Genomic DNA, 25,090 nt, shown 5'->3' with positions numbered 1-25,090 from the left:
TACTACCTTAAAGTTTCAAAAAATGAGGTCTAAATATGGTTTGATGTTAAAAAAATATTGGACGGCTTAAAACCTGCAAAAAGTGGGGTCTAAATGCGGTCCGTAAGGCAAATTCTGTTAAAAACTACAAAAATTCTAGAGGCCGTCCTTCCGAGTGGTAACAGCCTATTTTGGAGCCCTTTTAGTCTAATGGTTCAAAAACTGGTACGGACGTAAATTTCCCTAGTAAGCCAGCGAAGGGAATTTTAGAGGAGCGGGAGAGAGAGAGACATTATTAAGGAAGTCCGCAGTATTTGGGGAGCAGAAAAGATCAGTAACATTATGGGCAAGCTTTGTATGCTTTCCATACAACATAGAAGTTCTATCCTCCCCTTTATCCAACCGTCCATTCTAAATGGAGAGGTAAGATTGCCCCAATCACAATGACACGTCTCTACACTATTTAATTTTTAATTCTTTTTCTATAAATTATTTTGACACCAAATTTTGGACGTCCATTCCTTTATTAAACTCGCACTAGCGAAAAATATAAAAAAAATATTTTCAATAAAATAAAATAATCAAAATATATCTGTAAGATTCAAAGGATATTTGGTTAATTATATTTTATATAAAAATTACTTTTAATAGTTTTTATAGGTGTGCCCAAATGAGAAGATGGCACATACCAAATTCCATATTCATACAATTTGTATAAAAAAAACAAAAAATAAAATACTTTGAAACGTTGGATCTAAGATCAAACGATGAGTGGCTCTGTTGATCAACATTGGACGGCTGGATGGTAGGGGAGGATAGAACTTTCTATGTTGTAGGGGAAGCATAAAACTTTTCCCTAACATTGTTACCACTCTCCATCGGTTAGATAGAGAGAGAGAGTTGATTTTCTCATTAGCTTGAGATTTGGGTAGGTGAGAGAACACTTGAGTCGGTCTTAACCCTGTGAAGGAAATTCTGAAATTGATATTTGCTATGGCTTCACAAAAATAGGATTTGGGCTTAGGGTAAGGAAGGCAGCAGCTCAGTTTTCATAACACTATGTGTCTAGTTCCATTTTTATATAACTTTTTTAAGAAAAGAAATTTTATTTTAAGCAAGATATTTGCAGTAAGTAGTTCAATTAGTTAGAAAAAAGCTTTGACCATGACAAAGATATTTGTGGTTAAGTTATTGAAAGTGCTTATCTAAAAAACATTGTCGAAAGCACCCAGCATGGGCAATTGAAAAATTCTAAATGGGTGACATTGAAGGATTGAGACAAAAGGATGACTTTTCACTCCACTCCAAATTCCACCACCAAGACTTGTGCATGCATTGCATGACCTGCCACACAATGCATGCCAACCGCATGTTCTCGAGATGGAGTTGGAGCCTCGTAGAGATAGCGAAAATTACTTCAATGGTTAGTCTTGTAAAGAGAGAGAAAAGTTTGGACTTGGACAAATGTGCTTTTTTGAAGGTGACATTATACGTCATGAAAACCTAAGGAAAAATATCTTGGTAGAAGTTTCATTTCTCTATATACCTAATATTTCAAAATCTATTTATTTTCATAGAGATTCCATTTATTATATTTTTTTAACCTTAGAACACGTCTATTCATTTTTATCGTATCTTTTTAGCAAAAACAAATTTAAAAAATATATTTTTTTAACCCCTCTCTCATTCTCTTCGTGTTTTTTTTTCCCTATGATTCTGCCAAACATCTCTCTCTCTTTATGTTTCTCCCAACTTTTTCTCTCTCATCGTCTCTATCCCAAATTTTGAGAGAGGGAGAGGGTTTGGGAGATTCATTGGAAAGTGAGAAAGAAAAACATATGGCGAGAGAAAGAGAGAGAGGGTTTAGAAATGATGTCATTTATAAATTTGTTTAAAGTAAAAATTAGCAACGTTAATTTAAGGGATTAAAAATATAGGTTTGAAACCTTGGGTTGGGAAATGAAACCTAGGAGGAGAAATTTTCCTAAAACCTAAACCAAACTTGGAGAAATAAGGGATAGGACGAAAATGGAATAAGACGAGGATGACACCTTAAAGGCGAGAGAGAAAGGGAGTTTAAATTTGAGGCCATACGCATGAGCTTTACCGTTTCTCATTGGATGCCGTGAACAAGGAGATTTGAGTGAAGTTTTGCCTGCCATGAAAATGGGAAGAGTGGTGAGATCTCCATCTTTTTTCTTTTTTCTCCCATTCATTTTAGCTCTTTTGTTACAATCCTTGGGTTTCTCAATGGCTAATTTAGAAGCTGAAGCACTGTTGAACTGGAAAACTAGTATGAAAAGTCACACTTTGGGCTCTTGGTTTCTTACAACCAGCAACTCCACCAGCCACTGTAGCTGGATTGGTATCATATGCGACAATGGCGGAAGCGTAATTGAGGTTAACCTCTCAAATTACTATTTGGAAGGGACCCTCAATCAACTGAACTTCCTCTCGTTGCCTCATTTGGCCAGTTTAAATCTCAATGCGAACTATTTAGAAGGGAAAATCCCAAAGAGTATTGGATCTCTTCGAACCTCAGTTTCTTGGATTTAGGAGACAATTCCTTCACGGGGTCAGTACCTGAGGAGGTTGGCAATCTCACTGAGCTTCGCTTCATTTCTCTCCAATGGAACGATCTTAGTGGTCCCATCTCTTATCAGCTGGGTAATCTGCGGAAGGTACGACACTTAGACCTTGGTGGAAACGTATTTAACTGGTCAAGATTTACATGCATGGAGTCTCTTACTTACCTCTACCTATCTGATAGTGCTCTAACGGATTTCCCAGCCTTTGTTTTCCGATGCAAAAACTTGGTACTTCTTGATTTGTCTCTCAATGGACTATCCGGTCCGATCCCCATTCAAAAGCTTTCGAGTTTGAAAAACCTCAAGGTCCTCAACTTCAGAAACAATTCATTTCAAGGTCACATTCCTGCTGAACTTCTGAATCTAACGAAACTTCAAGTCCTTCGACTCTCTGAAAATAATCTCACAGGTTTCATTCCTCATGAAATTGGCTTCATCTTTGGGCTCCATAAACTAGACTTGAGTTATAACCCATTACTGGGTGGACCCATCCCTGCGTCACTAGGCCAGCTTTGGGCTCTTGAGGAACTAAGCCTCTACCACTGTGGGTTGAACTCTGGCATTCCTGCACACTTGTTTCTCAATTGGACAACTCTCACTTTTTTGGATCTCAGTGAGAATGTACTCGAAGGACAAATCCCCTCTGGAATTACCCTTCTAAAAAACCTTAAGTTCCTAGACCTATCTTCAAATCAAATCTCTGGATTTCTCCCATCAAACATTGGAAACCTTTCCAAGCTGTCTATTCTGTATCTATATGGCAACAATCTCACGGGGTCCATCCCTTCCTCTATTGGAGAACTTTCCATGCTTAATAATTTGTACCTAAACAATAACTACCTCAAAGGCTCCATCCCTCCCTCCATTGGAAACCTTTCCAAGCTTCAATTTTTGGACCTATCTGAAAACAATCTTATGGGATCTCTTCCTCCTGAGATATGGAATCTTAAATCCATGATTCATATGGTTTTGAGATCCAATAGATTCCGAGGCCCATTAATAAGCACCACATCTCAACCTCAAGGACTCCAAGTTTTCTACAACTACAACAACTTTTCTGGTAATACTACTGTGGATTTGGGACAGAAATTTGAAATGTTGAATATCAGCTCCTCAATTGATCTACGCCGTCAGATTTGCCAAGGCATGAAATTATTGCCAGAATTGTTGAAGCATTGTACGAGCACGGTGACAATCCAAGTGGAAACATGCTATCTCACAATGAACACAACCATGACTTATGCCAAGCTTCCTAATTTAGGAAGTGTGGATCTCTCAAACAATCAATTTTCTGGTTGTATTCCAGAAAACATAGGAGAAGTCATGCCAAAGCTAATGGTCTTAGCTCTCTATAATAATAATATTTCGGGAACCATTCCCACCTCCATTGGAGACATGATAAGTTTGTATGCTCTTGATCTTTTTAGAAATAAGATCATGGGATCTATTCCCACCTATTTGAGTAATTTGGAAGATCTGCAATCATTGGTCCTGAGAAACAACAGACTATCAGGTGAGATTCCATCATTAAAAAATTGTTCCAAATTACAAATTTTGGATCTCAGTGAAAATCAATTATCTGGGTATATCCCGTCATGGATTGGCCAAAGTCTTACCTCACTTCGTGTTCTCTCTATAAGATCTAACAAGTTTACAGGGACCATTCCTAAGACTATGTCAATTCTATACTCTCTTCAAGTTTTGGATGCTGCTGAAAATTGCCTTTCAGGCACTATTCCAGATATTTTCATAAACTTCACAGCAATGACTATTACAGAGAAGATGGCGGACAACAACTACGATCGCAATCACATGTTCTATTATGTGGTGAGCATTGATATAGTAGCAAAAGGGGCAATGATGGATTATACCAACTTTCTTTCTCTTGTGACATGCATAGATCTTTCGAGAAATAATTTCTCAGGAAGGATTCCAGAATCATTGACAAAACTTATAGGCTTGCGTGTATTGAACCTTTCTAGGAACAACTTGATTGGGAAGATTCCACAAAAGATTAATCAATTGCAAGAGTTGGAATCGTTGGACTTGTCGGACAATCAACTCTCTGGTGCCATTCCTCTCAACATGTCATCTATGAGTTCCTTGGGCGCATTGAACTTGTCCTACAACAATTTGTCAGGTCTAGTTCCTTACGCTGGCCACATGATTACATTTGATGCCTCAACATATTATGGAAACGAAGATCTTTGCGGTCCTCCTCTTCCTAAGACGTGTGATAGTCATGAGTTAGTTCCTAGATTTAACAATGATGAGGATTTGAGAACTGGGCCACCGGAGGTCCGACAATTTTGGATCAGTGTGGGCTTGGGATTTGGGACTGGATTTGGAGGATGGTTCTCAATTCTAGCCATTAAAAGGAAATGGAACAATGCAGTTCTCAAAGTCATGGACTTCATTGTTGAGATTTTGATAACGAGATTGCAGCATTTCTTTGGCAGAAGAAATAGGTGTTGTTTATACAACCAGTTTTAGAAGATTAAAGTGAAGAAGAGTGTAAGAATATAGTATCGGGTGAATAATCTTATTAGGTGCTTGTACTGTTTGGATGTAAGCTTGTAGTCCAATATGTTCATGCCATTTGTGTTTTGTATGTCTTTCTTATGTTACAGAAGTACAGTGTAATTTTATTTAGCACGGAGCCAAAGATAAAACAAAAAATTAAAAATTGAACAGATAAACATCTACTAGAACTTGGGTTTTAGTTTTTAATGGTCCAAGTGCTTGTCTTGACCAAACGAGAGGTACTCCATTGGCGAAAACTAATGTCAAAATTCATGAAACACACAAAAACATTAAGGCTTGTTTTGGAAGCCCATATAAATGGGACTGGTGGTCACAATTTCAATCTTTATTCTCTTTCTCCCCATTTATTTTGGGTCTTTTGATTCAATCCTCTCATTCATCATTAGACTCCCATGAGTTGTCGAACCAGAAAACTTGTCTTAAATATCACACTTTGGGTTCATGAGGTGTAAAGAGTCCACCGACGCGAGTTGGATGCCTAGCTTGTTGGTCGCCCAAAAACTACTACAAACCAAAAAATGTCACAAAATATAAGAGGGGTTCAGTTGGCATATGGATGCATCCGTAGCTGTAGAGGTAAGGTGCACCTTCAAATTTTATCATGGTATATAATTTTAGAAAAATATCTCTATATTCTTTATTTTTAGGTTTCATTTCTTGATAATATCTTCTAACCCCCTAGCCACTTTAAATTTATTTTTTAACCTAAATAACTGTAAGAAAAACATACTTTTTCTAAACCCAATAATTTCTTTCTCTTTACTTGTATATCCCAAACTTCTCTTTTTCTCTCTTTTCACTTAAATATCTCAAACTTCTATCTTTCTCTCTCTTCATGTGTTTCTTACTCTCTCTCTTTCTGTGTTTCTCCAAACACCTTTTTCTTCTCCCGATAACCTCTCACTGCCATGAATCTCTTCTCTCTCTAGAAGTTTGGGAGGATGGCTTTTAAAAAAAGTATGTCTTTTTAGATTTGTTTGGCCTAAAAATACAGATCTAAATGAGCTCAGGGGTTAGAAGAAATAAAATCTGTAATTTTTATGCCCCAAGATATTTTTTATATTTTTTAAAACCTTGGGTTCATTGTGAAATGAAACTTAAAACTAAGTGGCATAGATATATTTTCCCTATAATTTTGATGTAAAATATTTATCTCAAAAGCTATTTTTATATCTAATTATAAAATTTTAAATTTCAAAAATTGTTAAAGTCAAGTAGATCTATAAACATTTGAAATTCTTGAAAATGGACGGTGTACATAACATATTGTAAAATGCATTATTTATGAGACTTAAAATCTTTTTATTTTTCATGGTCACACATCTCATGTTCAGATGATCAAACAAAAGGTTTTTCAACATTGAAACCATCTTTTCCGATGGATTTTGTAGCTGTAGAGGTAAGGTTGCATCCTTATATAACCTTTTTCCATAAAGAAAATTATTTATTTATCCATTATTACAAAAATAATTTTAAGTTTCGTGTTATTACATTTATATTCGTTTTTTTAATTTCATTAACATTTTTTTTTTTAAAAGACAAAGGGCTCGTTTTCGATTTTTCAAATACCGAAATGAATCTCTCTCGTGACGTGGGGGCTTCTGCAAATTCTTTCACGCTTTCAAGTTTCAAGTTTCCGTACCCCTTCCCATGTACTGTAACCTATTGGGTTCTTCTTCTTTTTATATCCCCATTAACCCCACTCTCTCTCTCTCTCTAAAAATTGCTCTTACAGGCTAGTGACCCAGTTTCCAGCACCATTTGTCACCAAAAAAACGATGGCACGACAACCAAACATATTAATAACTCCCTTAACCTTAGGCTTCACTCTCAATCCATGGGCCTCTTCTCTGGTAAAGCTTCCTCGTCTTCTTCTTTCTTCTTTTCTTATAAGAAGAAAAACCAATGCTGTTTTGAACTATAAAACAAAATAACAGAGAAGGTCAAAGTGATTCTCCCTGCGAATGACATAAATCTCATTTCTGCCTCCTTTCCAACAGAAAAGCCCTTTTTCCAGCAAAAAAACCCCATCAAATTCCAACCAAATGCCTCCAAATTCGGGCGAAAAGAAATCAGTCCTCAAAAAAATCCGGTCAAGGTCCCATCAAAATCCGGCCACAAATGCTATAACGAGCAAAATCTAGTCAAATCGGCTGGAAACGTCTTTTCCAACAAAAACAAGCTAATTCTTGGGCTTTATAACAAACCCTAGATCTGCAATTTCAAAGGCGCAATCTAAACCCTAGATCTCCATTAAGAGAGGGAGAGAGAAAACTAAAGAGAGAAAGTTTGTGTTGAAAAAGGATAAGGCCAAGCGCACTTCTCAGTGAACACCACTCCTCCGGGTCCTTGGCATCTCGTCTTCCCCCTCTCTCTCTCTCTCTCTCTCTCTCTCTCTATGAAACCCAAATCTCTCTGACCCATGACTTTGGGTGCTCTGGTTCTTCAACAAATGAGTTAGAGCAAGAGCGAGAGAGGCCACAACGCCATTGATGAGCGTAATAACCATAACTCGATGAGACCATGGGTGAGAACCTGGTTCTCAAAGAGCCCAACTCTGCGCACGGATTTTCAATAACTGAATTTGGATTTTTGAAAAGCCAAAAAATGAGCAGTTTCATCTTTTTTTAAAAAAAATTGTTATGAAATTAGACTGTTTTTAAAACATAGTTATGAAATTGAGAAATCAGATACACATGTAAAAACGGAAATTTAAAAATATTTTCATAATAACAGTAAAATAAAATAGATATATATATGTAATTTTCCTAAGATAATATATTAGTTTGAAATATGTTTTTAGATAATTTTTATTATCTTTATGATGATTTTCGAAATTTTATCTTTTTTTGAGTTTTATTACATTTTTGAGGTGTACATATCTTGGCTTAATTGAATCTAGTTGGACTCAGTCTAGTTACTAACCTCGGACAAGGAGCTTTAAAACAGTGGAATAAACTGTAGCTGGAGCAACCACTATGGAAGTAACTCACAATATCATAGTTAGCAAGTCTGTTTAAAACATGAATTTTTCAAAAAATCACCAATTTTTTAAAATACATCTTAAACTCCAAGTTTTTCAAACGTTATGTTTTTTCAATGAAACCGATATAAATTTGTATTTTATCTTTTTTTCAAATAAATTTTTCAAAAAGAACTTCGTCCCTACCACTTTTTTTTTTCTTCATTAGCTCAATATTATTGCATTTTGGCTTAAAGATGCATACATTAACAGTGCGAGTAAATTAATAATCTTAGTTTAACAAAAAATTACATAAAAAGTTTCACCAATGAGTTCCATCAAAAAAAATGTATGAAAAAATACAAACAATATATTCCTAAAGAGCAAGAGAAAGATTCAATTATACTAAAGATTTAGGCAGTTAGGAATTCAGTGCAAGATTCAAATTTTCTTTAGCATTTTGTTGTTGTTTTTTTGTGCATAAATAAGTTTAGTTAATTTTTTTTTAATTTTATTACTGTATACAACATAGTATTTTCGAAGGGCCACTATTTTACAAATTTGGGTCTTTGTATTTTCTTTCAATTAGGTGCAATCCTATTTTCTTCTTTGAAAAATAATTCTATGTCTTGGTTCACAGTTCTTGTTATTTGCTAATTAGTTATTGCGTTTAGTATTGTATGCTCTCAATAAATCTACGATATGTTTTGTAATGCGACAACAGTGTAAGCATTGCTACTATTTTTATTTAAAGTTTCAACAAAAAATTGTTAAGTATTACTCTAATGACACTAGCATGGCTATAAAATTATTGTATTTATATATACAATAGCAGCAAATCAAATCCTTATATATCCGATTTTTTCATTATGTTTACGATTCTGTAGTTTATCTTATTTTTTGGTGATACTTATTTTTTACTCAATTTTTTTTTCGATTTTTTGAAATAAAACTGATTTATTACCTATATTTTGGTTTGCTGATATTTTATTACTCCCCGATTTGCTAGCTAAGCTATATGTGGCTTGAACCGGACAATCCAATTCAAGCTAGAAACGGACGGGCGAACCAGTCTCAAGTCTGGTTTGACTCAACAAAGTAGCCCGGATTATCCAACCGAGAGTGGACCGGGGACCAAGTAGTCCATTGCATGGACCAGCCCGTGGGGTCCAATGCTAACAGGCCCGGTCCTGTACTTCCATGTAGTTTACCTATTATACGCTTTTATTTTATTGAAAATAACTATTCTAGCTTATTTCGTTTTGTGCTTTTTGAATGATACATGTTTTTTTTTCATAATTAATTAAAGAGAAGAATAGACCTTTAAAAAAAATTAGCTCCACCTTTCCCTTTCCAAAAGTTTTAATAACTTTCATTTTTATTTATTTCAAAGTTACTTCTTATTTTATTTAAATTATTTCAAATTTCTCTCCTGCTTTTTTTGGAGGGGGGGGAGGGGGTAATGGAGACTATGTTAGAGTAGGGTGTGGGGTGCTACCACCATGACCCAGCCCGTTTCTTGATTTTAAAATTCTCTCTTGAATTCAAAATAAACCTCATCTCGTTTTCAGAACTCGGAAATTTATTATTATTTTTAGTTTGAAAAAAAAAATTCTATGGTATCTTCAGTTTTAAAATTTTTTGTCAAACACGAAAAGTTTTTATTTTTCTTTTATTCTTAGCTTTTTATTTGAAATTAATAGCCATTTCCTCTTATTTTTTATGATTGATAGAATCAACCATAAAAATACTTTTGTAAGAATCAAATTCAAAGCTATCAGTAAAGGATGAGGTTCCTGTATGGCCTTAGGCTTTATGAAAAAAATAATAATAAAGCCCCATTTCAAATCATCATCCGGAATGCACTTACGGCAACGGAAATTTTCATAAATGACTCTAAAATCGCTTTTCAATGCCGATAATAAAATTTGAAGCTAAAAAAATGGTACAAATCTTATAGATCTATAAACATTTTTTTTTAAGACAAAATAAGTAATATAGATAATTGATACAATATACACTATTTTAAAAGCTTGAAATCCTAATTATTTTCACAACTATAATGATCTAGTCGAGATGATACATGTGAAGTTTTTCGAATGCTTGAACTATAATTTTTATGAGTTGTAAGGTGAGGTCTGAGTAAAGCCAGTCATAAAGAAGTGAGTGATGTGACGAGCGACGTGAGTCAAAGCCTCAAAGGAAATTTTCGCTGTACAAACTTGGAGACCTGATGACCTGTAAAGAAGTATGCAAAAAGAATTTAAAAAAATGCTGCTACGGGATTTGAACTTTTATTTATTTATTATGGATCCATTATACCCAAAATCTAGATCATTGACCTTTATATTTTGGATGCAAAATTCATTTCTAATATAGATTGTGAAGTCCAATAGATTTTAGAAGGGAAGGCCCCATGTAAACATGTGCATTGGTTGATGCACCAAAACCTCACATTTACATTAAAGAAAAATGGAAGAACTTTTATATATTATTTAATATAACTAATACACACACATGCACATACACACACTGATAAACATATCAAGATTGCAATTCCCACGACAAATTCATGAAAATGGCATCAGCGAACTTGAAATATGTATCCCTCCAGCGTTTTATGAAAGCCAAAACCAAACAAACACTAATATTCTCAACTATGAAACCTATTACAATGCTTATGTCAAACCATGGGACCCCAGAACCAACTCTATCACATTCATCATTGGCAGCAGCTAAGGCGGACTCGTCACACTTTGCAAGAAGCGGAGGTCCACAGAGATACTGGTTCCGATAGTATGTTGAGACATTGAAAGTATCAAATTGGTTGCTAATGGGAATAGGTCCCGACAAATTGTTATCTAAAACATTAAAATAACTTAAGAATGTTAGGGATGAAATGCCGGAAGGGATGCCACCTGAAAGTGGATATTTCCTGCGAGGTGGTTCCGAGCTAGATTTAAAATGATCAAGCCCACCAAATTTGTTAATTCTTCAAGGATAGCTCCATATAAATTGTTGCATGAAATGTTTATTGATGCAACAAGGGAAAGAGTCCTGGTGTATGTGAGCATCTCCCCCTTTGTAGAAATGATGATCTTGTCATGGTAATAGTACTTGTAGGAACCTTCATGGAGGTGTGTTTGCTTATTTTTCATGGCAGTGAAGTTACCAAAAGTGTCAGGAATGTTGCCTGAAAATTTGTTTATGGCTAGGTCCAGTACCTGAAGAGAGCTTAATTGTGAAAACTCTTGAGGAATCATTCCTGTACACATGTTTGCTCGTAAGCGAAGAATACGGAGTTACGAAAGGCTTTCTCCAATCCAAGGAGGGATGTCTCCTGATAATTGGTTTTCACCAAAATCAATGATTTCTAAATTGGAACAGTTCTTCAAAGATGAAGGAATCTCACCAGAGAGCTTGTTGTCATTCAGACGGAATGTGAGAAGGTTCTCCAAATTCCCTAGAGACCATGGTATGTTTTCGAGTAGATTATTGTTGCTCAAGTCAAGAACTTCGAGCAATGAACAATTCCCCGAACTAGGAGGGATGATACCACTCAACCCATTACCATAAACATCAAGAATATACACATTACTTAAGTATCCTATAGAATTGGGGATGTTTCCCATGATGTGGTTATTAGAAATCATAAAGTAATTTAAAGTGGGTGGTAAAGAGGGCATGGTACCAGTTAAGTTATTCTCTGAAAGGTTGAAAATCGCTAGCTCACTCATGTTACCAACAGAAGCGGATGTGGACCCCGTTATAAGATTATTGGAAAGCGACAAGCGCATCATATTTGGCATGGAAGAGGGAATGTTGCCTGTGATATGATTATAGGAAGCATTGAGATATTGGAGACTCATCAAGGTGGATGGGATGGGTCCTGTGATATGGTTATTGCCAACCGATAAGAAGGTCAAATTTGGCATCGTTTTGCCAATATTTTGTGGGATGAAGCCGAAGAATTGGTTTTCTGATATGTACAACCCTGATAAATCAGGATAGTTGCCAAGATCCTCGGAAATGTTTCCATCAAGATAGTTTTTATTTAATGAAAGCCAAATCAAGCTCGTGCAATTCCGCAAGCTTTCTGGCAAAAGGCCCATGAAACTGTAGTAACTGGCATCGAAATACATCAACTTGTTGTTGTCACATACTCGGGAAGGTAGAGCACCATAGAAACTGTTACTTGAGAAATTGATGTCCTCCAATTGATTGGACTGCCCAAAATCCGCAGGAATTGCACCAGAAAAGTTGTTGTCATCAGTGAATAAGGTTACCAGGGGAAGGCCAGATATAGAGCTTGGTAATGAGCCCTTTCCGTGACAAAGTGAGAGATGTTAGTGATGCCAAGTTCTCGATCTAAGGAGGAAGAGTTCTAGTGAGCTGGTTATAGGCGAGGGACAAGTCGGTGAGTTTGGTCAGGTTCCGTACAGAAAGTCGGTGAGCTTGGTCAGGTTCCATACAGAAAGTCGGTGAGATGGTTCTCTGAGAGATCCAATGAAAACAGGTTCTTCATATATCCAATTTGAGGAGGAATACTTGAATTCAGACCACATGTTGAAAGACTGAGGATTGAAATGTTTCGGAGCATCCCTAGAGAGGATGGAATGGGTTCAGTTAATGAGTTAAAAGATAAAGCCAATGTTTTAAGATTGGGGATAAAGCCTAGCTCATCAGGGATGGAACCAGTAAATATATTGAAGCTGAGATCAAGATAGTTGAGCTCTATAAGGTTCATGAGGAATGCGGCCTCCAAAAGAATTGAATGAAAGGTCAAGATATGCAAGGCTTTTCCTGCTTGAAAACAGGGAATTGGGGATTGGAGTGGAGAATCCATTACGAAGCAAAGCCAAGTCAGTGAGGTTCGAAAGTGTACCAATAGTTGCAGGGATGGTTCCATCCAGATGGTTAAAGCTGAGATCGAGGGTGGCTAAACATGGTAATGATGGGAAGTCGAACTGATCAAGAGTGCCATTCAAATTAAAACGTACAAGGCTTACACCGGTTACTCTTGCTTGATCATTGCAATCAATACCGATCCAGCCGCGGTGGCTAGTCTTGTTGTTGGGGTTGAGTATCCATGAATTTAATGTTTGGTTTTTGAGACTAGCTTTCCATTTCAGCAATGCTCGAGCTTCGGATTCTGTATCTGATAATCCTGCATAAAGTTGAATCAAAAGACAAAAGAAATAGATTAAGAAAAGGAAGAAGAAGATCGGAAATCTCCCCACCATTTCTGTAGACTTCAAATTTCTTTTCATATAGCTTTCACAAGCACATCAGGATTTATAGACGTTGGCTGCAAAAGTTTGGACAGCCAAATTCTAAAAATCAATTTAAAAGTCAGCTTATTGATTGTCATTTTCCATAGATTGCAGTGGAATCTCTCTCTCTCTCTCTCTCTCTCTCTCTCTCTCTCTATCTGATCAAGTTGATCACATATAATATAAGCTCAAATCCTCTCGATCTGATCAAGTTGATCACATATAATATAAGCTCAAATATAAAACGATGGGAGGTCATGTTGCGGAGTAGGGGCAAGTCAAGGTCTAGCTTTTAAATACAGGACACTTCTTTATTGTGGCTAAATCTAAAAGATTCAAGTAATATTTACTCAAAATTCATCATAGTTATGTTCATGAATGATTCTAAGGTATGTACTCAAAATATTGATTTAAAAGTTACAGTTATAACCTGGATAGGAGACATTATAACTCAACTATATTCGAATTAGACTTTCGTCCAAACAAAAATAAACATGGGTACTTTATTAATGCTTTTTCTTGCAAAGTAATGAAATTTAGAATGAGAAAGCCAATAATTTCTTGGCAACACCTTCATATCCATGTGCCAATTTCACCTGCTTGCCTAAGGCACTAATTATTTCTTAATATTATAACATAATTTTCATTGTTCCTCATTTGACTGTACCAATTTCTTGAACCATTCTCTTTCTCTCCTTCTCGGCCAATTTCTTGGACTTTACTTGTTTCTCAAGCTCATCGGCCTGATAATACAAAACATGTTGACACATCTATTGAGCTGAATGTCAAACTTTGTTCTACATATAGAAAGCTCCTTCCTGATCCTATATTTACAGTCAGCTTGTTGGAAACTCGATTTATTTGACCATCTCTCGGCTAGACATTGTTTATACATTTCCTTTTGTCGATCAATTCTTAAGCACCCCTCGTTCTGTTCACTTAGCAGTTGTTTTACATATTATTTGATATATTTGAAATACTTGTGATCGTGCTCTCTTGTTCTCTTCGTCTTACACTCTCGGGGTTGAAGGCATGAGGGCAATGAGAGGAATAACAAATGGGTTTGGTACGTAAAAATGGTGGAAATGGAAATTCTTAAAGTGGGAGAAGGGTCTTTTATTAGGGCAGTAATAAGATATTAAAATAAATAACCGTGTGAAGTTGGGGACAAGGGGGTGGGAGGAAATAATTTGGAAACAAATAATGCTGATATTTAAGAGGGGATAGTATGAAATTAATCCTAATTTTAAGGGCTAATACTACATTTTCCCTCAGTAAAATATGAACAATTGTTTCATGCGGGTTGGACCACATTTGTACAATATGCGGTCCAGAGGTAAGCATTCATACTAAAAAGGGATGCAAATTGGTGGTCCATATAAAAACAATTGAAACTAATGATCTAAATTTTTTTTAATAGAATTATTATTTCTATTTTCAAATTTATTTATTTTTTCATATTTATGATCTCCATATTAAAGATTATATATTTTAATAGAATGATTATTTCTAGTTTTTTAAATTTTATTTAATTTTTCATATTCATGATCTCCTTGTTAGAGATTATATATTCTCTAAAAATTAGGATTGAATTTTTTTTAAAAAGATAAATTTATTAAGGGGCCCGCATTTCTACATGCGCAAGCTTGGCCGCATGCTAACCGCGTCCTTAAAATATATCATTATTGCATTTTATTTCAAAGGTGCATGTACAATAACAAAAAAACATGAATCCCTTTGTGCTCTCTACCTCTGCTTATGCTAACATAAAAGCAAATTATATACTTGTTTTCTCTGACAAAATGCAAAAAATTTTATCTGGATTTAGGGATATGCTTAAAATTACCTACGAGTCGTTTCAAGAAAATATTTTTTTGAGATTTTAAATATCGATATTTGACCATAAAACTTTGGATGATATGGTCAATCCTATAGCTTGATTTTTTTTAGACACTCCTTGAATGCACTTTGAAATGTCTTATAATTAGTTGCTAGTTGGGCAGGATATATGTCTAAAGTTCAGGTTCTAAAAAATTAGAAAAAGTTATAAATATTTAATACTCAAGATTCATGGGTTCTGAATATCAGATATTTATGTCATTAATTTCTCAAATTTACAAATTGGCGCTTCTTTTTTTTTTAACATAGACGTGTTCCTTTTTTAAAAAAAAATTATACTATGCTCCTCCCATTGGAGCATATGATCCTGAGCAGAAGAAAAGAAATTAAGAAAAGGACCCCCTTTCTATGTTGCTAAGGCCGCATAAGTTGAAATGCGGGCCTCTTGATAAATCTATTTTTGATATGGATTTTGCGACTAAATTTTTAAGGCTATGTAATCTCTAATATGGAGGTCATGAATATGAAAAAATAAATAAATTTTAAAAAATAGAAATAATAATTCTAGTAAGAAAATATTTAGACCCTTAGTTCCATTGTTTTTAGATGGAATTCCATTGTTTTTAGACGGAACACAGCATCCATCTTAAGATTGATGCTTTATACTTTCTGAACCGTATATGTAGAAATGTGGTCCAACCCGCATGAAACAATTTTCCTTAAGAAAAGAGTCATCTTCAAAATCTTCCTTATGGAAGGAGACTGTATCCCATCGAACACTCATAAAAAAACTAAAATTAAGTTGTTATATCAGTGTCACATATGGACCATTATGTGTTTAAGTGTTTATAGGCATTTAGGTGTTTAGTATGGAAGGTGAAAAAAGCATAATAATTTTATTTATTTTTTTAAATAGGAATTGAACTTGAGACATAACAACAAATCACTCAACACATTTGATTTGCTTGAAAATATTTTCTAAAAAACATTTTCATATGAAATAATTCTCTCATATGGTCTAATATGAGAAAAATTTTACATCAATTAGGTCAAGTATGAAAAAAAAACTACATCAATTAGTTGTCAATTAGTGTGAAAATATGTATGAAAATATTCTCCACCAATTGACATGAAAATATCATCATACTTTACCACATGAGAGAATTTTTTTATGTAAAATTATTTTTTAGAAAACATTTTCAACCTAACCAAATATGCCATTTAAGTCCGAGCCCATTTCCTACACGGTGTGTCACTCTCCCCTTCTCCACGATATAAATTCACCCTAACACTCGTGCAAGTAGATATGTAACATCGACAGCGAAAGAGGGTGATTTGCTTATGAGAGAGAAATGTGGTTAGCATGCCGCCAAGCTTGCACATGTAGAAATGCGGAGTTGATAATAAATATATATTTTAAATATAATTCGATCTTAAAATTTGGATAATATAAAATCTTTAACATAGAGATCATAAATATAATAAATAAATAAATTTTAAAAATTAAAAAATAATAATTATATGAAAAAAACATTTGGACCCTTAATTACCATTGTTTTTTTAGATGGAACATCTATATGCATCCATCTATATTTAAGGGGTGCGGTTTGTGTAGAGCATGGGCTCTAAACGATCAAATTAGAGCTTATTTTTAAATAGTATCGAAAAATCTCGTTTCAATACTGAAAATGTTTATGATAGCCTTAAAATATATTTTAGATTTTATTTATGAAGTTGAAAGTTTAAAAAATATTGTAAATCGATAGATCTATAAAAACTTAAAAATCTTGAAAATTGGCGATCCAAAAATGCGTTACAAAATATACTATTTTCAAAACTTGAAATCCATTTGTTTCTCATGTCCATGCATCTTGATGTCAAGATGATCAATTTGAGGGTATTAGAACATCAAAACAACCTCTTCTAGTGAAAATTTTGAAGTGGGCTCTAATTTGGTTGTTTAGAGCCTCGGCTCTATATAAACTTTTCCCCTATTTAAGACAGATACTTCGTACCTCCGCACGGCATGGTGTACAAATGCGGTCCAGCCCGCTTGAAACAAGTGTTCTTTCGTTGCAACGTCTGGAAGAGGGGGAGATGACATGATTTGGTGCCAACTTCTAGAGAGAGAAAGAAATGGCCTCTTGCAACAGGCCTTTACCACTCAGTAGACAGGCCACTTAAAACCTAGCAAGCCCTTGGGAGAGAGAGGGATGGCTTTTTGCAACATACATATGATCAGGCCTTTGCCATTTAGAAAACAGGTAACCTTAAGCCATAGCAAAGCCCTAAACCCTTAACTTTTGTGTTGTACCTTAAACCCTAGCGAAGCCCTAAAGTATGTTGGAGTGTATCTTCTGTTACTCTTGGATAACACAGGCCTTCAATTGAATAATGCTATAAGATACCCATAACTTATTTATTTTTTTCACACATTCTCATTTCAGGTTTGTAGTCTTTGTGAACTCCTAGAATTTTCACTGAGTGAAATTTAGATGCATTGGATATCTATTATTTTATTTTTTTTGTAGTTTTTCTTCCTGCTATAACAATAATTTGAGTCCTAGTTGGACGACATCTTCTGTAACTTGTAATTATTTATTAGTTCTTTGACATTTCCCTGTTATCTCAGCCATTTTCAGGAAATAGTTTCTCACTCTATATAAATCTCTTGTAAAATGAACAGGGATTACTGGAAATCTAGGAATTTCAAATGAACTTCTAAAAATTTGTTGGCAATTTCATTTTATTGGAAAACTGTTGGATAATTGTCACGCTATGTAAAATTTTGAATCTTTCTGGTCTTTGGATATCTAGTTTGGCTAGTTTCTTTGATTAGAATCCAACTTGTTTTTACATTATCATTCAAAGTAATTTAGATTAACTTTAGTGATTCTGAAAAGAAAGTTTGTGTTTGTGTTTGTATTTGTGGACCAGTGTCAAAGGAAATACTCTTTATTTATTTGTGTAAAATAGGGTTACTCATGAACTTTGAAATAGTTTTGGGATTTTGATCTTTTTGTGAGAGGTAAGGGAAGGAATTTTGATATTATTTCATATTTTTGGTCATTCAGTTTTATTGTGGTCCTAATAAAAAAATTGTTTATCTCTCTGAAACTGCCGGATTATATTTTCTCAAATTATGCTTCACAACACAAGGTACTCAAATTGAAAACTATGATATTTTCTGTTATGAAAGGAAATAAAACATTGTGGCTCTCACTCATTTTATTTTACTCTCTATGTTCTTTTTAATCATGTGTTGAGTCTTTGATTTATAACCTTGCTCAGTATTTATTTTGATTAGGATTTCTCGTTCCTTAGCACATATCAGTTGATTTCCAAAACATACTAGATTATTTCTTTGCTTTGTTTTAGTCAGCATTCCATGAGACTCAGGTCCACTCAGACTCGGTTGTGTTACTCGGCCTTGCCCAAACTCACTCTACGGACGAGACCGAGCAGGGTGGGTTGAAGGCAACTCGCCCCGCCCTTATAAAGCCCTTAAAAAAAATAAAAAAATGCAAAGAAAGGGGAAAATCCAATATCTTAGTTAGAAATGAGTTTTTTTATAGTTCAGATAGTTTTTTGGATCATTTAGAAACTCTCAAAATTTTTTCCCTTATTTATAAACTTTTTCTGAAATATTCAAGTCCTAAATCATAGAATGATGGCAACATGCCCATACGATGACTATAGTTGAGATGAGAATACTGAGATTGATGAATTGCAAGACAAGAAATGATAGAATTCGGAATGAATACATTCGAGGGAACGTAGGGATGGCTCCAATAAGTGACAAGATGAGGGAAAGTAGACTTAGATGGGCTGGCCATGTGCAACGCAGACCCAATACAACACCGGTTAGGAGGTGTTATCTAGTGCAATTGGAAAACTCTAAGAAGGCAAAGGGAATGCCAAATGGGCATAGATGGAAGTAGTGAGAAACGATATGGCCACTTATGGTCTTACTGAAGGTATGGCCATGGATAAAGCAAAATGGAGGAGCAGGATTGGGGTAAGGCTTTGATGATGATATGAGGATATGATTCAAGTTCTAAATAAAAGAATTTCATCATCTTCTATAGATTTTTTTTCATCTTTATAATTTTCTAATGGTTTCTGTTGTCCATTTTAGATTTTTTTTCTTATTTTAACTATTTTTAGAATTTCTTTTACGCTTTTTTTCATTATTTTGTGTTGTGTGTAACTCGGCAAGTTACTCGGCTTGGTCAAGGCCCAAGTACCTTGGTGGAGTCGATTTCAAAGTACTGGTTTTAGTTATTTTCTAAGGAAAATTACATTGATGAAATGAAGTTCCATACTTCCAATAGTTAGATTCTATTACAGAAAACCTAAAATTTTGAAACTTGAGTTATTTCTCTAGTAATTTAGTAGTTGTTGTGGTAGAATTGTTAAAGTCCAATTCGTTGGTCCAACTTTCCATTTGGAAGGTTTTAGTTTGAAAACCTTTGGTGATACTAGAGAAACGTGATGAACTCTTTTTCAATGTGGGCAAATGTCCTTTGATTTCTTTTTTGGATAAGTACATAAATGGGTGAATATTGTGATGGAGCTGATGGTTTAGAGGTTTGTATGCTGAAAATGGTGTTTTATGATGCTTATATTAATTAGAATGGTGACCCTTGAAATATGGCAGCTTAAGATACTTGAATATCATTCCTTGAGATGTTTTATATACACAATTTGCTGCATTTTTGAAATAGGTACTTGCTCAGGTTTCTTGATATATTAAATCTTCTTTGATCATATGAGAAGGTGAAGAAGTTATTAGTCTTCTAAATGTGTATCAATTGGGATGGGTTTTCCTCAAAATATATATTGGCTAGAACTTGCATAACATTTAGTGGTGATCATTTGATGGAAAAACATAGACTGTGTTGTACAATATCAATTGTGATATTTTTTGTTGTACTAAGGGGCTGTCATCAACAAATGTAGGGATCATCGACATTAGCCTCTCTCTCTCTCTCTCTCTCTCTCTCTCTCTCTCTCTCTCTCTCTCTCTCTCTCTCTCTCTCTCTCTCTCTCTCTTGGTAGCCATGTTTAGAGTCTGAAGCCACAACCTTAAGGTTGTAACATTGAAGGCCTTCCAGTTAAGTATGGTTTTGAAACATCCACCATCTTTAGCCGAACTTAAAACCAAATACATATATCACTGTCTACAAATGTTGCACTGTACACTAGATTCTGCAAATTATTGGCATTTTTTCAACAATAGAGGTGACAACAGAGATGCAATGCATCTTGTTTCATACTCCTACTTAGATGTTTGAATTTGGTTCTAACATAATCTTATTGAAGATGGTAGGAGAGATCTTCTCTTATAGGTCAGGTTTGTTGATCATGAAAGACAAAACCCAGAGATGCCATGAAACCCTTAATTTGCATTTGTGTTGATAGTATATCGTAAAAAGAACATGATTTGGTGTTGAAAGATTAGTGTGAAAATCTTGTGTGAACAGGGTTGACATGTGTTAGGTACAATTTTAAAAAAACCTGAACAAAGATCTCCACCTCAAACTACATTCCTCTAGTTTTATATATTTCTTGTTGTTTGACCCACTTTCAACAAAGATCTGCAACTCAAACTAAATATCCTAGATTGATGCCATCTCATTTTTTTAAGCTATTGTCGAATATGATCTCTAGGTTGTAGGTGGACACAGACAATTTATATACTTCTCATTGTTTGACCCACTTTGAACAAAGATTTCTAACTTGAACTATGTTCCTCTAGATAGATGCCATCTCATTTTTCTTCCTGCATAGCAGTCTAGCATCTTTGTTCATGGATCACTACCTAATCCCTGGGGCCCTGGAGTTAAGTAGCCTTTTTTTGGCACAGAAACATTGCAACATCAATGGTATTACTTAACTGAACAAAGATGTTATACGGGTAGTTTTCTAGTTAATTGTAGGCAGGGTACATTGTTGCCGAACTGATGCTTCAAAGCGTATTTTGTTTTCCTTTGTCTCATACTTTTCTTACTTTTTAGGTTTGATGTTGAGCACACACCATCTTTTACCGTTCATCCTTGCCAAACTTGTTCTTTCCGAGCACTCAATATCCAAATCCTCACTTCCATTCTAAGCTCACCGGATATGTGATCTTGTACTGTTACTCATCGATATTGTACTGTTACTCATTGTACACTTGGTTTGTGCAAATTTACACCTGCCATGTACTTGTCAAGGGTCCTTCATCATGAAGGAGAGCTATAAATTTGAGGCATTCAAAAGAGAGGTGCTTTACTTCTTGAGACTAGTTAATTTAATTTTAAAAGAAAGAAGGGTCCCTATCCATAGCGATATTTATGATTTCCCTTGAACCCTACCTTTTCAGGTTACTACCCTTGGTTGTGTCCTTGATGCAACCTGACATTCCTTTCCTCTTTCTTCATTGATTATGAAAACAAAGGTTGTGGAGTAGATCAGGATTGAGTTCTGATCGGCTCACTGAGTCTTCAGTTGACTTGGCAAGTCCTATCCAAGTAAAACTTGTATCATAGCCCAATAACATATTAAAGAAAACGATGATTCAGGATCTGATTTAGTCTTATAAAAAACTCAGGAAATCTTACGACTCAGTTGAGTTTTTTTCTATGGAAAACGTAATTGTTTTATGACTTGTCAGGTGCCTTGAGTTGACTCTAGCAAGTGTTACAATATTAAAACCGAGTTTTTTAGTGGTTGGAGATAAGCCCAATCATATGATTGAATATATCCACCATTCCTCTGTATGCTAATGCAAGCTGTTGACCTTAACTGCCCATGCCTTGTGAAAATTTCACATGGACTTGAGGCACATGCCTCTACCATTTCAAAACCAACTTTAGCTTCGATGGTTGTGCTATTCTATGACCCATAGCATGCATCTGGTGAGCATATGCATAACTTCATGAGCTCCTAGAATGCTATGTTTTTCGTTCAAGATAAAGAGTACTAAGAGGTTAATAATTATACCATGATCAAATCCTTATAATTTCAACGAAATGACTGTTTATTCCTCTTTTTTCTGTATCTTTAAGCTGTAATACTAATGCTTAAATAATCCATCTCAGTTTGTTCTAGTCAAAAGTTGAAACTCAGTTTGTGCAAGTCTCAGACTTGAAATGGAACGTGTAATCTTCCTGACATCAGTCAATTAAGGGACTAGAATAATTAACTATCTCGCTATTATTATTAGTATTTGGTGTTCATGTGACACAGTCAGTTGAATGGGAAAGGCTTTGAACATCATATGTTTCTACTTTGCATACTTCTTTTTGTCTTTTCTTTTTTGGGTAAGTCAGTGGGGGAGAAGGCCCCCTACCTGTTTTTCATTAAATAACAAAAAGGAAAAAAAAAATTAGAGAGAGAGAGAGGTCCTAGTGTTTAAGGGCATCAGGGGAGGGAGATTCGAACCCAAGTTCTTTGCATACTTCCTTGTCTCTTACGTATGGCATGATCCATATGGTCTAGCTAACAGCATCATCATAAGGGTTATCACTTTCGAACAGTGGGTTGGAACTTGGAACCAATATGGAGGGAGAGTTGAACGTAGAATTCCCATTCTCCCTCCATCTTCATCCAACCTATAGATGAGTTAGTGATCACCCTTATGAGCATGTTGTTATGATGATCATTTAGATCATATCAATGTTCAAGAAGGCAGATGCGGCTGCCTAGGCGGCCAGGGGTCTGAGCCACCTAGGCGGGCACCCAGATACCTGGGTGGCCCTAAGGGAAGGGGGTTGAGTAGGGGTCATAAGTTGTTTTGTGTGTTTTTAGTGAATATTTGTGTGCATGTATTTAGTAAGTTTATGTGCATGCGGTCTTGCATATAATTCTTAAAGATCATCCTCTTTTTTCAGTTTTTTTTCTTTTGGATCTGTATTTGTGAGTGAAGTCTCAAATACTTTGAGGATATGTCGAGAGAGAGAGAGAGAGAAAGTCTGTGAGAGAGAGGGACCTCGCATCGAACACTTGGAGGTTTTTTTTTTCTTCTTCTTACATGCACAGCGGGAGCATATGGGTCCAGGTGTATCTTTGTGTGTGTCTGTGTGTGAGAGAGAAAGAGAGGCCACGCATCAAACACTTGGAGTCCATCTTTTTTTTCTTCTTCTTTTCATATGTAGAGAGCACATGGACTTGAGAGAGAGAGTGATAGAGAGAGAAGGGCAATACCAAGCTTGATTGTTGTTAGGGTAGATTTTATTTTATTTTTATTTTTAATTTTTTGAAGGGAAGGCACTAGGTGGGCGCCCAAACTGCCTAGGCGCCCGCCTTAGGCATGCCCACCCAGACCCCATTGCCTATGCCTAGCCTAGGTGGTTTGTTGGCCAGGCTGCTTTGTTGCATATCTTCATTGTATCACTTATGATAAATCCCTCTAGGCATTTGAACAATAGTGATGTCCCTCATAAATGTACGGATTGCTTGCATGTCTTAAATCAATACTCCTTTCTCATTGTGTTTAAGGCATGAAAGACAATTGGTTTGTTTGATATTGCATAATTGGTTATGCGAAGAGGACTTTTGAGTGTCTTCGAGACAATGCTTTTTGACACTTTTTTTTTCCACTTATGACTTCTCAATGTATGCAGGAGTCTTCTAGCGCAATTTAAGTTTCAAATATCATTTTTTGTTCATTTGCTTTTGCAGCATATGCTATCCCTTATGCCAGAAAAGCAGCTTATCAACGTAGTGGGGACAGTTCCAAACGGTGAGTTGACTATAAGAATAGCTAGATTCAATCATCCGTGTACATCTCTCTTTGCTACACTTCGATGATTCAGTAGAAGATTCTTTTTGCATTGACATTTTAACCTTTAGGCACAGCATTCATCGAGCTTTCCACAAACGAACTCGGTTTCATATACGAAAGAAGCTTGGTCAAAAAAATCAAAAAGTGTTTAGATTTTAAAAGACCAGAGCCTGGGCTTTTAGTAGATGAAGAGTATGAGGAGATTGAAAGTCCAGCAAATCAAATTGATGATTCCATGCAATTCAAGGGACTGCATTTGCGTGATATATCTCATTGCTTGGTGCCCCGGAGGTTGATTTGTGAGGTTGCTTATGGAATAGAGGCTGTAATTTCAGGCATTCACATGCTGGTTGGTTATTGGTCAGGACCAGATAGTGATGATGGTTGTGGTTATGTAGAGGCTGCACTTGTTCAAATTCTTCCATCTTAAACTATTGTGTATTCCATCTTGTCTCTCCCCCTGGTTGAGTTTTTTCGATTTTGATTTAAATTGTGCCTCTCTCTCTCTGGTCGAGTTTTTTCAATTCTGATTTAAATTGTGGCTCTCTTTCTCTCTCTCTCGGTTAAGTTTTTTCAATTTTGAATCAAATTCTCGGTGTCAGCGCGTGCACGTTTCCATATTCGGGCCCATGGATGGGTTTGAATGCAAAATTCTGGTTTTCACTGTTCGTTGGGCTTCATATTTCTTCTGACATTTTTGCTATGGAGTTGTCCCCCTCTATTCGATCCTTTCTGCATGGGTGAGTGCGTGATTGTGTGTATTAATTTTGTTTTTTAAATAATTGGTTCGTAAATGGAGATGGATTTGCATTGCTCTATAAAAAAATAATACCTGGAAAAATCTATTTCCTTGAAAATGTATTTCATAAAAAGTATTTCTTATAAAATAAATTTCGGTTGTTTGGATGGTTCATAGATGCATAATATTTTCATGGCTCTTTTTTTTTAACTTTTTTCGGTAAATATTTTTTATTGTATTATTCACTGTAATGTCTCTTTTGTTTTTATTAAATTTAAGTCTCTCTTTAAATCATCATCATCATAGTTTTTTTCTAATTAATTGGGATCGACTACACGAATCTTGGTCCGTCATTATGTTTTATTAAAGGTTATATTTTTATTGAAGCTATAAGTC

General features: G+C 35.3%; 2 protein-coding genes and 1 pseudogene across 5 annotated transcripts; 2 read left to right on the top strand and 1 right to left on the bottom strand.

The window, feature by feature from the left end:
* Window positions 1-2,081: 2,081 nt before the first annotated feature.
* LOC105421232 (uncharacterized) lies at window positions 2,082-5,182 on the top strand. The gene is given in 2 exon segments (XM_011627827.3): window positions 2,082-2,512; window positions 2,515-5,182. Coding segments are annotated over 2 exon segments (2,919 nt in total). The 5' UTR covers window positions 2,082-2,139; the 3' UTR covers window positions 5,061-5,182.
* A 5,429-nt stretch (window positions 5,183-10,611) lies between these two features.
* Window positions 10,612-12,792, bottom strand: LOC148781440 (uncharacterized; annotated as a pseudogene).
* Window positions 12,793-17,191: 4,399 nt separating this feature from the next.
* On the top strand, window positions 17,192-24,445 carry LOC18423060 (uncharacterized). 4 transcript variants are annotated; one of them, XM_006827636.4, is made up of 3 exons: window positions 17,192-17,449; window positions 23,853-23,913; window positions 24,024-24,445. In XM_006827636.4, the coding sequence occupies exons 1-3, from the start codon at window positions 17,399-17,401 to the stop codon at window positions 24,383-24,385; spliced, it is 474 nt and encodes a 157-aa protein (XP_006827699.1). In that variant the 5' UTR covers window positions 17,192-17,398; the 3' UTR covers window positions 24,386-24,445. The 4 variants fall into 4 exon arrangements, with proteins under 4 accessions (XP_006827699.1, XP_011625270.1, XP_020527801.1 ...); XM_011626968.3 differs by having other exon boundaries at window positions 17,207-17,449; window positions 24,030-24,445; XM_020672142.2 differs by having other exon boundaries at window positions 17,248-19,203; window positions 24,030-24,445.
* The last annotated feature ends 645 nt before the right edge of the window (window positions 24,446-25,090 follow it).

Source organism: Amborella trichopoda, chromosome 7 (genome assembly GCF_054954075.1).
Source record: "Amborella trichopoda isolate Santa Cruz 75 chromosome 7, AtrichopodaSantaCruz75HAP2 v2.0, whole genome shotgun sequence".
NCBI classification, from domain to species: Eukaryota; Viridiplantae; Streptophyta; class Magnoliopsida; order Amborellales; family Amborellaceae; genus Amborella; species Amborella trichopoda.
This window is presented reverse-complemented; position numbering and strand designations above follow the sequence as displayed.